At 57.0% G+C, this 11,865-nt stretch overlaps 2 protein-coding genes across 2 annotated transcripts; both read right to left on the reverse strand.

The window, feature by feature from the left end:
- Positions 1-7,857: 7,857 nt before the first annotated feature.
- LTHEOB_8379 (Telomerase holoenzyme est3 subunit) lies at positions 7,858-9,462 on the reverse strand (the record flags this gene model as incomplete). Its single annotated transcript, XM_035517849.1, has 1 exon — positions 7,858-9,462. One exon carries the CDS (start codon positions 9,460-9,462, stop codon positions 7,858-7,860), a length of 1,605 nt encoding a protein of 534 aa, XP_035370499.1.
- Positions 9,463-10,916: 1,454 nt separating this feature from the next.
- LTHEOB_8380 (Telomerase holoenzyme est3 subunit) lies at positions 10,917-11,562 on the reverse strand (the record flags this gene model as incomplete). The annotated part of the gene is made up of 2 exons (XM_035517851.1): positions 10,917-10,925; positions 11,203-11,562. The coding sequence occupies 2 exons, from the start codon at positions 11,560-11,562 to the stop codon at positions 10,917-10,919; spliced, it is 369 nt and encodes a 122-aa protein (XP_035370500.1).
- Positions 11,563-11,865: the final 303 nt, after the last annotated feature.

Raw genomic sequence — 11,865 nt, forward strand, 5'->3', positions numbered from 1 at the left:
ACACATTGCATGGGGAAATATCATGACGGATAGACGCGAGATGTGTCTCTCGGGCTATATTGGCGGTTTTTCCTTTGTTGGGGTCTTTGTCAAGGAGGAACATACCCGGGCCTCGCCCACTCCTAGTTGCTATTATCGGCTCAGTGTGCAGCCTTCCTGGCAAAATATCATACATCATTGCATACTCCACAATATTGTCCTGGTGATCGTCTCCGCATGTGTGCCGTTGCATAATCGCCTCGCTTCCTCGTGTTGATTACACGGAAGGAATGCGTATGACTCCTCGACCTTAGCACCCCCAATTAAGGACGTCGCATGAAGGGCTCTATTTTTGACCCCAGGCAGCACCCAGATGCATGCCACCACCCCTGCGGGGTTCGGCTTTCGGCCTGCAAGCAACGCTGCCTTGGCCATCAGCCTTATCGCGCGCATATTAACCATTGCTTTTTTGGCCCCCTCCGATCCTCCATTTCGTGCTTGCTGCACGCGCGGCTCGATATTTCTCCGCTTAAACATGCGCGGTATGCGCGACCTGGCGACTAGGCGAGAGGGGCCAGCCGCGGCGGCCGCGGCCGCTCAACACTCGCAGAGCCCCTCATGCAATTTCATGCGCGCGGCGGCCTCTGCGCTCATTCCTTTCTCTTTTCGGATGCCGTCGCCGTGGCCGAACGCGAACAATAATCAACGTGGCGGAGCCCACTCCGCCTCCGATAAACGCTTGGACAGATGCGAAGCTAACAACTACTCGTACAGAGTGAGCCATGACAATGGCAACTTCCATGGCGCGCGTGAGACCCTTTTTGCCAAAGATCGTTAACCTCGGGGCGATCTGGTAGCGCCCTGTCCATGCGCTGCTGCTCTTTGCTGCCTTCTGATCTCTTTTCTCCACATGTCAGTCAGTGTTGCAACACAGCCTCGTTTACAGTCTGACCCCCAATTATTTTGTCGTTCTCACGCGCGGGCAAGCGCGGTTGTTCTTGGTCTACACCGCACTACTACGTCTCTTAGGAAGAAAACCAACAGCGGGCCGTTACCGTAGTCAGCCGTTGTGTCCGCCCGTTTGGCCGCTGCTGCCGAACGCAGTCTGTGTGTTTGAGTGCTTACTCTTGCCCGCTCCTCACACCGCCGTTCACGATCAGATGGATGCCTATACGCGCTTGCTCTCTAACCGCATTCGCGCGCCAAAAAAGCGCGGCCCCCGCAAGTCGCGTAAGCTTTTGCGTCCGGGTTTTGCCAAATACCCGCCTGCTTGCCGCCCCCATCCGCGCCAATCCTTCCAACACGCGAGGGGAGGGGACGGCAGAAAATCAAGTCACGCGTACACTGTACTGATGTCACCGCTTGCGGGCATCCAACCTTAACAGACACACGTGCGCGGTACTACTACCTAACCGTAGCAAAAAACGTACGGTGCCAAGGATTTGCAGTGCCCACTTCCACAATCCACTTACACAGAATACTGTACCCCTCCCAGCGGGAGACGGAGAAGCGCGAGAAGGAGCCAACATGAGAGAAAGAGGGAGAGAGATGCGACTCCACTTCGAACTCCACACCCATCGAGGCTGTAATCCCGGGATTAAGCAAGACCCTGATTGCTCCGGGCCTTGGTTTGCTTGTGTCTGTGTGTCTGTGCCCACACACACCTCTTTCTCGCTCACGAACCGGCTACGTGGTAAATTCCTCTGATGAGTTGATTTACAAGCAATGACCATAAATCCGATGGACACTATGAGAGAAAGCGAAGCTTCATGGCGCGAGCGCAACGCCCGCCCATGATTGGACGAGCGACAAGTCCGAAACTACCCTATCTATCCGAAGCCCATATTGCACGACGAACCTACACACCATCGATGAGCCGGCTGCAGCCGTGTCTCCAGCAGCCCGGGCTGCCTGCGTCGTGTGCGCGCACGCGTGTGTGCGGCGACGCCGTCGCTGGGTGCTCGCATAATCTTCGAACGACGGCGTAGCGTCCCCACTCACGCCGAGCTCCGGGATGGGGCACCCAGTCGCAGCAGGGCCCACGTGGTGTTTTGTTGCATGTGAATTGAGCGAGTATTGAGTAGCGGTAGTGCCTATCGCAACACGATGGGCGAGGCGGTGCACCATGGAGATCGCGATGCCTCAGGCACCTAGTACGTACCCCAGACAGGCGGCAGACATATGCACACACACACATTGGTATCAAAGGATTCAGGCACACGCTTACAACACCTTACCCTATCCGCGCGGCCGTCCCCGCAACAAACAATCCAAGACGGTACGGGACCCCCCTGTTCCTGCAGCAGCAAGCATCCTTACCCCACCACTATATATGGTGCCAAGAGCTTGGTACAGAGAGAGAGAGGGGGGAGGAGACGTGGTCCTTTTCCAACGACCACGACGCGCTTCGCCGCCGACGCCGCACTCCTCCTTCATGATCCGCTCTCTCTGCCGTGTCTCAGAACTAGGGGGCGCTTTCTATTCTGAAACTTCCCACGGACTGGGGGGGCAGAGTACGCGCGAGCAGGGGGGCTGTCGCCGATGGGTGGGCTGGCGATGGCGCCATCTTTTGCGGGCGATTTAGGGAACACGGGTGTGGCTCACACGAGAGTGAGGGGGCGGCCGGGATAGAGAGAGCAAGGGATGGGGAGAGAGGGGAGACGCGGAATGTGCGCGCGAGGGGGTGGTGTGTGTATGCAGGGCATGTGTGTTGGCGGTGCGCGGTGCGGCCCACCACCTCCCTATTCTTTGCGCGGCTGCATCTGGGCGGCTCGTTTTAGGTACAGAGACAAGCAAAGCACAACACTGCGCTGCACTGCTGCAGGTACGAGAGAGTGCTGGGGGCGGAACACGCGAGACGGGACCAGGGGGTGTGGGTAGGGGCGTGTACGAGAGCGAGAGTAGGAGGGAGGGGGCGACGTTTCTTGGCTTGCTTCGCCGCAGCCACACGGGTCCAATTTTGGCAACTTGTTGAGGCTCTGCTGGCTGGCGCGGTTTTTTGTGTGTTTGCTTTTTTTGGGGCCGCAAAGGGAGGGTGGAGTAAGCGACTTGTCAGACAACACAAACGTCACAGCCAGCAAAGAAGCGCCATGGGCGCGGCGCGGAACGCGAGATGAAAGGGAGGGGTGGCAGAGAGGCTCGTGAGGCTCCCTTTCTCTCCTTTTTTCGACATGAGCTCCGAGAGACGGGCAGACTGCGAGGCCGCACGAGCCTCTCGCAGCAAATAGCGTGTTTGAGGGGGGCCAGCATGCGACGGGGTCGACAGAAGAAGGGGAGAGCCGCAAGGTGAAACTCGGAAATTTTCTAGAACGCCTGTGGAAGGACGCTCGGTCCGCGCCCCTTCCCCACCTCGACTCGCGAACTCATTGACGCAACGCAGCAGCACACCGAAGCGGCGCTCGAGCCCATGGTTTGCCTCCTCAGGGGCGGGGACCGTGTCGGTGTGGGTTGCTGTCGAGCGCGCAGTGCGGCTCGCGATGACGGGCAGAGAGGTTGAGATCTTATCGCGCACTTGGTCGGTGTGTTGAGACAATTGGCCGTGTCGAGTGCGGGTAAGCGAGAGGATGGCACGATGCCTGTATCGAGCCTCGCCTCCGCTATCGATTGAGATCGCCGTCAATATACCGGCGAGGTGGACGCGCATTTTGGAATCCTGTAGTTTTTTGGAATACGGTGGAAGCGACATGTGAGTCAACTCGAGCTCCACCACGGCGATTGGCATCTCGGGCGGGTGGGAATTTTTTCTTCACGATGGATCCCCAATGCAGGCGGTGAGTGACCGCTTCGGTCGATCATGATTGCCTGCGAAGCGATGGTGTTGTATCAGCCGTGCCGGGTTGCCGCTCGCATGACCGAAATGTGGGGAGGCGGCTTGGCTCGCTATGATTTCATACATCGTGAGATTCGTGCGCCGAGTATTGGCGGACATTGCCGCATGGTGTTGGACGGGCGACGCGTCTCGGGCCCGGGCGAGTCAGGTAGAGGGTAAGGCTGGGGTGCGGTCATGTGGATCGAGAGAGGCGGTGTTTGCAAGAATGAGCTGTAAGCGCCTGATGCCAGCGGAGATCATTGTTGGGATTAATTGCGAGCACAATACGGGCGCGCGGGCACTTCGCATCACCGTCCCGTTTCGGCCTCGCCGACCGGCCCCCACCGGTGCATAGTCGTCAGTGGGCTCTCACTTTTTTTTTCTGCCGTAGCTGCCGCCCGCCCTGCGTCCGTGAGCCGGCCTCCCGCTGTGTGACAACCGTCAATGACGATGATCCCCGCAACACCAACTGCTCACTGGCAGCCTTGCCAGCCTTGCACAGATTACTGGCTCTCCGCGAACCGTTTCTAGCGCGCGGACGCTCCCTCTGGTCCCACTGCCGAGTCAGCGATCGCCCGCCCGCGAGGCCTCGTGACCGCGCGACCTGGTGGTGACGGGAATACTGCACGGCGCTTCCCTCACCGCAGCCCTCACCGCCGACCGCCCTCCACGGTGTCACAGACGCCCGCTGCGAGTGCGGAAGCGCCGGACAGGGCTGTCACAGACTCTCCTCCGCTCGAGAGGGCATCGCAAACTCTTCCTTGCTCCTCACGCGCCGCACATCTTCCTGATCTCATCTCTTTTGATCCCGTTGCTTTTTCGTCACCGCCAGCACGTGAAGATCCCACCCGCGCCTTCCCTGCCCGTGCCAAGCAGAGCTCTGAAAAAACGGCGGCTAACACGGACAAGCCAGCGAGTAGCTCAGAAGTGGGCAGATTCAATGCAACACCACGCCTGCCGCCATCGTGGCCCGCGCCGAGCCTGGGCACCTGCGCGCGAATGCGCCTGTCAGCCCATCACAAAAGAAAAGACACCATGCACGACGCATCGTCGCCCAAGACAAACAAAACCTGGGACAGCAGCGAGCGCATGCAGGTGACGACCTGACGTGCCACGGATCCTCACGCACTTCCCTCTCTCGGCTCCGGCGAAGCGGAAACGAGAACGTGGACGGGCGCCATGTCTCGCATGCGGCGGCAAGCAGGTGCGCTGCTTGGCGCGTGTGAGCCACGATGACTTCATCCATCACCGTATCTTTTTCTTTTTCTGCCGACAGATCAATAATGGGGTTCGTATCGCGGACGGTGCGGTGAGTTTGACAAAAGCTGCGAGATGCGGCGGGCATTGGCGCCTGTGCTTGCTGCCGTGCGGAGCGCCTTGAAGGGCGCGTGAGGCTTGCTGTCGATCATATTGCTGCCTGCATAATTTCTGTTACTCTGACTGACTCCTCAAATCTTTGTGCATAACCCTTTGTTTTGGAATTCCCCTTCACGGACTGTTGTTGATTTGCCGCTTTCGGACGGATCCTCCAAGTTTAATGAGCTCTGCGCCTCTTGCTGTGGCTGATGACATCTCCAGATCCTCTGACGTCGGCCGTGATGTCTCGCGAGAGGCCCCCCAGACCCACCGTGCTGAGACGCGTCGGCCCGTGAACGCGACGAAACACCATCGTGACCACGCGGACATTCTATCTTTGTCGTCGTCATGGTGCCTCGCCGCGAGCACTACCCCTGAGCTGTGGATCACGATCCGGAATCTTGGTATCGTCTTCGTGGATTCAGCCGCAAGTCTGTGCTTTCGAGATATTGCACCGTGCTCCAGCCGCCGACTTCATACCAGCGTCACTCCCGTCGACCGGCCGCGTTAACTCGTTCCTGGCGGGAGGCTGCGGGAGAGACGAGAGGTTGGGCTCTTTGCGACCTGACTCCTGCCCTGACCGGTATCGCGCAAGTTGATCGCGATCCCGTCGCTAATGACGAATGTGGTAATTTAGCACTCTCAATGGTGCGGCTGCCTATTTTCAGCCACTTACGCATTGCTGCACACCACCAACACTGGATATAGATCGTGATAATAGATCTATTATCCCGGCCCACCTGATTTCCATGCCCGTGGGCCCGCGCGGATGGCGCAGCACTGTCAGAAACGTCTGTGTGTTGATAGTGATAGGTTTACATACTATAGCGGACGAGAGGAACTCTCCAATAGTCGCCACCCCCCGGCGAGTCAAGCACAAAGCTTAGTAGCTCCTGTATAGTCTAGGTACGTCTTCCTATAGTTCTCCTATCGATAGCGCTTGCGCAGTCTCGCGGATTCCGTCATTCACCGATTGCCTTTTGATTTGCATTTGCGGCCGAGGCCCAGCTCTCACTTGTGCATCCACGGTTGACCGGTGTGCAGTCTGGCAATCGGCGTAACATCTCGAACTCAAAGGCTACGCGGCTAAGCGGCCAGGCAGCTGCACAACACCCAGATCCTTCGGCCAGCGCATCACTGCACTCCATCGCGGTGGTTCGATAGGAAGGCCAGATGCAAAACTGCGTCACATGCCAGATGGATACTGCATAGCAAGCTCACAGCGGCACGACGGTGAATCTCGACTACGCCGACAATCTTCACCGTAGACAACAAACTTCTTCCAGATGCGGTCTCAACAGCAGTAGGGTTGCAACAAACCATCCAGACCACAACCTGGACCCCGCCGACAATCTTCACCGCAACAACAAGCTTTCATTCCAGATGCGGCCTCAACGGCTGTAGAGTTGCGACAGCCCACCCAAACTCAACCACCTTTACCCCGCCTTTGCAGCTCCCGCAAGCGCAGCCACCATCGGGCAACCTGCCCACAAAAGCAACCAAAGAAGCCAATGAACACCTCCCCATTGCTCACCGCCACCCGCGATCGCGACAAAGCAAAAACCGCTGCAGTAGCATTCTTGGGACCGCGCGAAGCTTTCCCCGCTTCACATGCGACGTTAGACCCGACCCAAACCACTCCCCCCCCCCACCCGTCCACCCGCTCAGCCCACCACCACACCACCCCCGCGCGCGCGGCTGAAGGGCAAGATAAGGTTCCCCACGATCATCACGAAAACAGAAATGCAGGTCGAGTCCAGACCGGACGCATTTTAGAGCCCCAGAGTTGGTCCCATTTTGCGCTTTCACAATCCTTCTTGCTCGCTCCCTGTCCACTTGAACCACACAAAAAGGAAAATCGAAAAAATAGTTCATGTGGGGCATCATGCCATCGGCCACCCCGGGAATAGCTCTTCAGCCCTCCCGTTTCTATTTGAAAGTGATTGGGTGCGGAAAGAATTAGCGACCAGATTGAATTGCCTTGCGCGGCAATTGGCACTAGTCTTGTCCAAAACCAAATGAGATCGTGACGAGAAAGGAGAAAGCAGAGATCTGGACTGCAGGGCCAGATCCGTATTCCCCATAATCCAAAACTCTCTCTCTGCCGCGCGGAACCAACAAGATACATACGCAGTACAATCTCCACACGATCGGCGCTTTGCCCAAACCGGTGATTGCTCGCTGCTAGTGTTGTCGAACGGAACTAAAACCCGCCCCCAGACCCAGCTCCCCGGAAGCTGCTGATCGCGCACCAATGCCGATCTAGCTAGGGAAAGCGAGCTGTGCTACCGCTACGGTAGGCCTATCCGAGCCAACACGGGTCAGAGGTGGTCAAGCGTGAAACGGGAAAGACGGAAAAGCAAAACCCCAATGCCGATAGAATGGTAGTAGGAATGGTTAGTAGTAGTTAGCAACCCACGTCACACGAAAAAAAGATAATCCCCTTCAAAAAACGCCATGTTGATCATCTCCGTGCCGCTGGGGGAAAGTCGATAATTCCCCATCCCGTCAATCCCCATCCTGTCCCGCACATTCCCATGAATGATGTGCACTGGAATCGCCCCCCTTCCCCTCATCCAGCCGTCCCGCAAATCCTTCTTCCCCCAACCAAGACCCCAAACTCCGCCTTAACCGCCATCCCGTTATTTCCGCCGTAACATCGCCACCCTCAACACTAAGGCCGTAACTCCTCCACTCCTACCTTCGCCACCGCTCTAGACCACACTTCCAGCCCGACTACCACCGGGCGTGGACTTCTTGCTGTTCTCGGCTTTGCGCCTCTCCTTGTAGATCGTGAACATGGTCTTTCTCGGCTTGTTCCCTTTGGCGCCGCCACCACTGCCACCACCACCGCCACCACTTGGAGGTGGTGGAGCAGGCATGCCATTCGGCCGCTTCTCCTTGGTAGCCTTTGTCGTCATTGTCGACGACGATGATGCCGGCCGTGCTGGTGGTGGCGGCGGCGAGCCGTCACCGTCCCTCTTCCTCTTGTTGGGGTTGGTTATGGTAGGCAGTCCCTTCGCGGCCGATCCCGCACCCGCCGCCGCCGCCGTCTGCTGCGGACCGGACGTAGCCGACCGCGCTGGCGGCGGCGCAGGCGGCGGCTTTGCGGACGCGGCACGGGCTGACGATGCCGCCAGTGCTGACCTTGCGGCCGATGCCGAGGTTGGAGGAGGTCGGGGGTTATTTTGAGCGCCGCGGACGGTCAACTGGTGGGCCGTGGGGGCGGGTGGCTTGGGTGGCGGCCTGGTAGCGGGAGCGGGAGGAGCGGGCTGAGGCGGCTTTTGAGGAAATGGCTCCGCGGCGGTGGTGGAAGTAGCCGCCGTCTGAGCGTGATTGGAGGCGGATGAAGGGCCCGCGGCCGGGAGAGGGGTCGTGGTCGTCCAGGGAGCGGGCATCTGGTTGGCGTTATGTCGGAGCGGTGAACCGACCACACCCTGCTGTAGATTCCCATTCTTACGCTTATTCTGCCGCTTGGGCTTTTTGGGACGCTGATTGTCCTTACCTCCCGGGGCGCTGTTGACCGGCGGCGAGAATGTCGGAGGAAGACTCCTCTCTGGTACGTGCTCCATGCGCGAGATGTTGGAGTGGATGATTGGTCTCAAAGATCTACCCTGCTCGACAAAGAACTTCTCCAGCATGGCTGGGTTCATGACCCCTTTGATGAATTTTGGCATAGGTATTGACTCCACGTAGTACTTGTGCCATGGGAGAGGATCAATACCTTCGTCGCCGCACTCCTCCGTGTATTTCCTGTAGTCAGTCCTGGACCTGATGATGTAGTCATCCCACAGAAAAGGGTGAAGACCACGGTCCTGCCTTCGGAGCCACTCCAACTGACCACAGAGATTTTCAAAATGCTTGCGATTTCCAGTGTACTCAGGATAAATCTGGCTGAACTGATCGAAGGTGCTACTTGGCTCTGTCATACCAGAAATTTCGCGAGGGGGCCCGGTTGGCATGCCGGTTGACCGTTCTGCATCATCGGCATTCGGTGGCGGTTGTATTGTGTCCACGTCACCAGGAGGGTTCACCGGAGCATCAGTAGCCGCATTTCGTTGCGGGTCCGTGACAGGTGCAGCTTTTTCCTTCGCAGGAGAGGGCACTGGACCGCCAGGTGCTTGCGTGTTGTCAGGAATACCAAGAGCTGCTTGCGGGTTATCCTGAGTCTCGACGTGCTGTGGATTCAAGTGACCGTGTGGTAGTGTTTCCTTGACGTGACTAATGTTTTCGGGTGCATTTGCCTGCTGAGCTTCAGCAGCACTAGATCCAATACGAGAAACTTGAGGCTGTGCTTCAGCAGGAACGTCTATATCCATTCCATCGGGGGAAGCAGGTCGTGGAATGACACCTGTTTCCGTAGGTGACAAAGGTGACCGATCCTCCTCCTCAACGACCTCAGTCTTGACCTTCGTAGGTGCCTTGGCTACAACTGTGCTCGAACCTTCGCCGCTTGACGTCGGTCCCTGGGCAGCAGAAGCAGAGGGCTGCCTTGACTCACGAGTGGTATGCGGGTCCTCCTCAGCAGGCTCCTTCTTCACCTGTACGGGCGCCCTAGAACTTGGCGAATTGGGGGAGTTTGTTGATGAGATGCCAGCGTCAGATCCAGCTCGATCTGATGTAGAGCCAGAACCCCGGCGTTGTCGAGGCACATTGGGTGTGACAGCTCTGTATCCTCCGTCGCTGTGGAATTTGCGCCTCAATTCATGTAAAGACGTAAGAGGTTCTTGCGATACAGGCACATCTTGGCTGAAGTGAAAGTTTGTGCCAGACTTCTTGGCTCGCTTGCGGGGTTCATGTGGAGGCGATGGAGACTGTACTTCCCGCTTGATGGGCGGGTCCTTGGGGCGATGGTGAGCTGGCGAACCGTCTGCTGAAGAATTCCTGTTTCGCGAAGCCCTTCCATGTCGCACTGCAGGACTCGCCGGGGTGTGTTGGTTTCGAAGTGAAGGTGATGCTAGGCTTCGTCGCTGAGACGACCGACTCGATTGTTCATTCTGGATTTGACGCTCCACCGCATCCTCTTGATCCGGAAAAGATGTCATCTTGCTCTCAGCAGCGCCGTCGAAAGTAACCACGCGTTGAGGTATATTCCGTGTTGTTCTTTCGACCTCATATGAGCATGGTATGACAGGTGCAGAAGATGAGGTATGATGCTCCTTGTGCGGCGGTGGTTGGGGCGGTTGCGTCACGGGAGGGGTCTTGCCTGAGATAGATGAAGTTGTCACTTGCAAGGGACGTGTGGTTTCTGGAAGGTGCAGATGCGTGTATGGCTTCCCAGAGGAGGAAACATGCCGTGACATCTGATTCGAAGGGTTATTTTTGCGACTGCCAGGATCGTCCACTTCACCCGCCGGACTTTGCAACGATCGCTTTCTATACGAAAGAGCCATCGGTACAGATGTTTCCAAGTCGGAATCATCCATTGGATCCTCTTGTGGTTGAGCTTCCGAGACCGTACGCGGTGGGGATGAGGGAATCTCAGCAGTCGGATGGTGCGAGCTTTCTGTCTCTCTTGTCTGAGGACACGCATCTCTCTCTTCTCCATCATGCTCCTCGGGAAAACTGCTATCTGGCGGTAGGTCTGCTTGGCGTTTCATTGTTCGAACAGGAGAAGAACTCCAGGCATAATGTACAGTCGGTGGAGATGAAATCACATCTACCACAGCGTCCGCCATTGCGGGACTCGAAGGAGCATTTTCAACCACAGTTGACTGGTCTTCTTGGTACGGGCTGCTGTTTTCCGGTGGGTGCAGTCTCTGCTTCTGTCCTTCTAATCTTGCTGTGAGGGTCATCAGTATGTGGTTTGGTACGTTGGCCACGGGATAGTGGAATCCGATAAGCGCAGGGAAAATAGAACTCGGCTTCTTCAAAATCTCCTCCTGGTCCTGCGGTATCTTGCAAGCTGAACGAGTAGCGGGCAGTACGCAATTCCACCGGGGATGCTGGAAAAATCGCCTTTCGCATTTCGAAGAAGCTTGCGTTGAATGAGCCTTCTCAACTGTGGGGAGCACACTTGGAAGGCTAGAATTAGTTGTGGGTACAGTCAAACTACTGACCACCGGGATCTGATACGAAGTAGGCGTGTTGTTGTTGGCGGCAGGGCCTTTGGACACCTGACCCTCTGCGGAGACTTTGGGGTCTCTGGGGGCATCACCTTTATCCGGGTTAGGCTGCTCGACAGGATCTCTCGATTCCCCGCTGTTGGCCGTGCCGTTAATTTCCTCATCCAAGCCAGTGAGGCCAGAAGCATCCTCCTCAGTGTGCATGACCACGACATCTTCCTCTTCATGCTCTTCTTCAGCCACATCTTGTCGCGGGTTGGTTTTGGGTATTTGGCTCTTTGATTGTGACGGGGATGAGTCTGCATGCTGTGATGCTTTCTTTGGGAGAGCTGATGGAAGCATCGTCTCGTTCATTGGCCCACTACGTTGTTGCTTCAAAAGTGCAAGCAGCTTCGAACTATCCGCTGGCTTGGGCTGCACTCTGCCCTTTGCGCTCGTTTGCTCGCCCGGCTCACTTTTGATGGTAGGAGTTTTCGTTGCAGCGCCATTGTTCCTGTTTCCAAGATCATGCAACTGAGAAAATGGCCTCTGTGTCGCAAAGTTTCTAAGAACAGGCAACTGAGAAAATGGCCCCTGTGTCGCGAAAAGGCTTTGGCTGGCTTCCGCGATTTCTCCTTGGGATGATGCATCACCATCAGAATCTTTGCTGTCTTCAGA

Source organism: Lasiodiplodia theobromae, assembly GCF_012971845.1.
Source record: "Lasiodiplodia theobromae strain AM2As chromosome Unknown scaffold_26, whole genome shotgun sequence".
Lineage (NCBI taxonomy): Eukaryota > Fungi > Ascomycota > Dothideomycetes > Botryosphaeriales > Botryosphaeriaceae > Lasiodiplodia > Lasiodiplodia theobromae.